The sequence below is a fragment of the Trachymyrmex cornetzi genome, unplaced genomic scaffold (assembly GCF_001594075.2).
Source record: "Trachymyrmex cornetzi isolate Tcor2-1 unplaced genomic scaffold, Tcor1.1 scaffold579, whole genome shotgun sequence".
Lineage (NCBI taxonomy): Eukaryota > Metazoa > Arthropoda > Insecta > Hymenoptera > Formicidae > Trachymyrmex > Trachymyrmex cornetzi.
This window is the reverse complement of record NW_017299892.1, coordinates 3,166,761-3,169,933: the sequence shown is the minus strand read 5'-3', so window position 1 is coordinate 3,169,933 and position 3,173 is coordinate 3,166,761. Positions and strand designations below refer to the sequence as shown.

The following is a 3,173-nucleotide window of genomic DNA, read 5'->3' as shown; positions in this document are numbered from 1 at the left end:
TTCGTGGAGTGCTTAATTTAAAAAAAAAAAAAAAAAAAATAACAACTCAAAATTAAATGAATGACACGTATAAAATATTTTTGGAACTGAACGATAAAACGAATTCGATCTCACTGTCGTACATGTACCTGGATGCTCCGAGGACACGCTCCACGCGTGTCTCCTTTGATCTGGTGCCTTCTCCACCGAATTCAACCGACTGTGGTAATGAATGACCACCAAAAAAAACTACCGATACTTGAAAAAATATATACCGTACGAACACTGCCTCGTTTGCTGCATGTGGATCGCCTTAGCAGCCTTAGCCACTGTCGGGGCCCAAATGGTCCCTCAAAACGCTCACTGTGTCGTCTACACAGACAGCTGCGGACAGGTAGACTCATTATTGTAACCAGTTTTTTATCCGGTCTCGAATTTGCATCATAAGCGCCGATTCGGGTAATTGGATGAGAGAAGTTTTAGCGTGCATGCTGACCCCTCTGCTCGGCGTGCGATTCCCTGAAGATCGTAATAGTGAAGACACAATCATTTTCACTGATTCGAACTTCAGGGAATCTTTCCTCATTTACGCATTGTTCTGCATAACATTGCGCGAATGATGAATTTCGTTACATGACGTTACAACGTTCGTCTCTTTCTATCTAGATCGATCCTGTGGGATGTTCTTCGGATTTAAAAAATTGAATATTACGTGCTCTGATGCAAGCTCGAACTTTAATTGCTGCTAACCTTCAAGGTTAACGAGGGAAAAGGATGTTATCGCGGATATCGCTCGATAAATGAACAGCTCTTTCATTTTACTTATGCACTGCTTGGGCAGCAGGAAACTTGACGTTTACACGTTTTAGTTCGAGGAGCGAAACGTTATAATCCGCATCTCTCGGTAACCTTGGCTAACACGTAGCTTTCGGGGGCATCTCCCTCACGACTGCTCACCGCAACTATAACTGCGAATAACCACTGCCTTATCTGGTGTTTGTCTATTATTATTATACCAATAATTATTATTATGCTATTTCGAAAGCGTTGTCGTCACCTCTGTCCCCCGTGATCCGCCCCCCCCCACCCCCACATAAACATACAGACAGACATACACACTCATACATATAAACAACGTGCACACACGAACGAACCTATTCACGAAGAAAGAGATGCACGCTTCTTATACAGTAATTAGTATGATTAGTACTTTTGCCATTAAACGGTTTGTCATGTATCTATATATTATACATATACATATTATTATATATCTATCATGCCATTGTCTTGAACCGCTTGTCTGATTAACGTTGCGCGTTATTTGTGGATGAGGATATTGTCGGGATGTCTTTTAAACATTTCTTTGTATTCGTTACGACTGAATCTAATATGCTACGTCTAAGAGCAACTTCCATCCTTGTACGCTTCAATATCTATTTGTTTATTTTTTCTCTCGCAGTGCATCTTATCGCAAGTAGCAATTACGATATGGACAGCTGTTACATGTCTGTCGGACGTGTATACTGCATGCTCATTAATATTATAAAACTTAAGGGAGCGCGTATATATCGAGAAACCAGAGGGCATGCAATACATTCTGAGTTCTACACAAATTTGTCATCGATATGTGGAAATTATAAATTTTTTGCTAATATTTTTTGTTAAACACACTTTTTTTCTAAATTGCTTTGCGTAGTTGGGTGATTTTTATTTCAGCGATATTAAACATCTGTTTTTGTTTGATGTTCAAAGTATCTAAAAGTTTGACTAAAAAGTGTTAAGTTATAATAAATCTATTAAAAATTAAAATTATTTCCTGATATTTTCTTTTATAAACTAAGAATTGTGTTACTTTATATATATGTTCTGTAAATTATTTTACAGTATGAAATATATTTTACAATAATTAAAATAATAATACTACGAAATAATTCATATTTATACACATATCACATCTTTTTGTGTCAAGAGATTTTTAAGAGAGTTGTGAAAAGTCTACACTTCAATGTTAACATCAAGCATTTTTATTGTTTCAGAGTAAAAATTGTCCAACTAAGAACTGGTTGTTCCATCTTCAGATAAACCATGTGGTAATTTACATATTGGATAAACAAAAAAGTAAAAAGAGTAAAAGCGTAAGAAAATAAGAAAATAAAACACTAAGCTGAAGTTTACCGAAAGGTGGAATAACCCAGCCTAAGCCAGTCACATTAAACATGAGCCTTAGCAATTATGATCTATCTTTTTTTTTAAAGGTTACAGTTATAAGATAACTCGTATCTTCTGGTTAGTATCGCATGCATCGCGATGATATACACACGAAATTCGTAATATTTTCCGCAATGTCCGCGAATTAAAATGTGTCGCACGTGCACAAAAGTTCGCCGACTTTATAATTGTTTGATGTATCAAAATATTCCGAATTTTGGAGAAATTGGCGGATTATTTCGTCGAAGCCGTCTGCATTTTTATTGGGCAATGACAATGGCGTGATTTACGACATGTAGATTCAAAGGGATGACTTTTGCGACGGAACATTGACGGGACATTGACGTATAACACTATTCTTCCATTTAGTACGTTTATGAGTAATGTATTTGTGCTCTTGCCTTCCGAATTAGCATATAGCCGCGAAAAGTGATGTTATGCAAAGAGTCGAAACAAACTGGTGTGAAGAGAATTTGTGTAGTTTTAAAGGACGGATATCGTCTGCGCCTTCAAAGATCGATCTTGACCGACTTGAGAGTTAAAATCTTTGTCATGACTTACAATTAGAACAGAAATACACGCAGCTTTCAGTTGACTCGCTCATTTCCGCTTACTTGGTAAAAAAAAACGTGTCTATTACGCTTGCACACTGATTGCTTTCGACGCAATTAACTTCCGACTGTGAGGCACAGAAAATAGTATACATGGGCATGGAATAAAGAAGCGCGTGCGAGCTTTACGTCTGACCGTTATTCGAACCAGTAATCATTTTCCATTATGACAAAGCTTTCCCTGCGCAAGGAAAACTGATCGGACCTACCGATCGCTGCGCATCTATCGACAATAGTTTCTTACCCATATTTTTGGCTAGCTCTGTCGTTATGGTTGCGGAGTCGCAGTTGACATAGTGTGTTGAACTTATTTGCAGTAGAATATTATTAATTTTGACGGCTTACGACATCCCACATCCATATTATACGATATTG

General features: G+C 37.4%; 1 protein-coding gene across 1 annotated transcript in view; it reads left to right on the top strand.

Annotated features, from left to right (window-relative positions):
* The first annotated feature begins 34 nt into the window (after positions 1-34).
* Positions 35-3,173, top strand: part of LOC108766294 (muscleblind-like protein 2) — a 12,238-nt gene continuing 9,099 nt past the window's right edge. Inside the window, exon 1 of the mRNA XM_018515485.1 lies at positions 35-373. Within this exon, the coding sequence (XP_018370987.1) occupies positions 212-373 (162 nt within the window). The 5' untranslated portion in view covers positions 35-211. The remainder of the gene's footprint in view (positions 374-3,173) is intronic.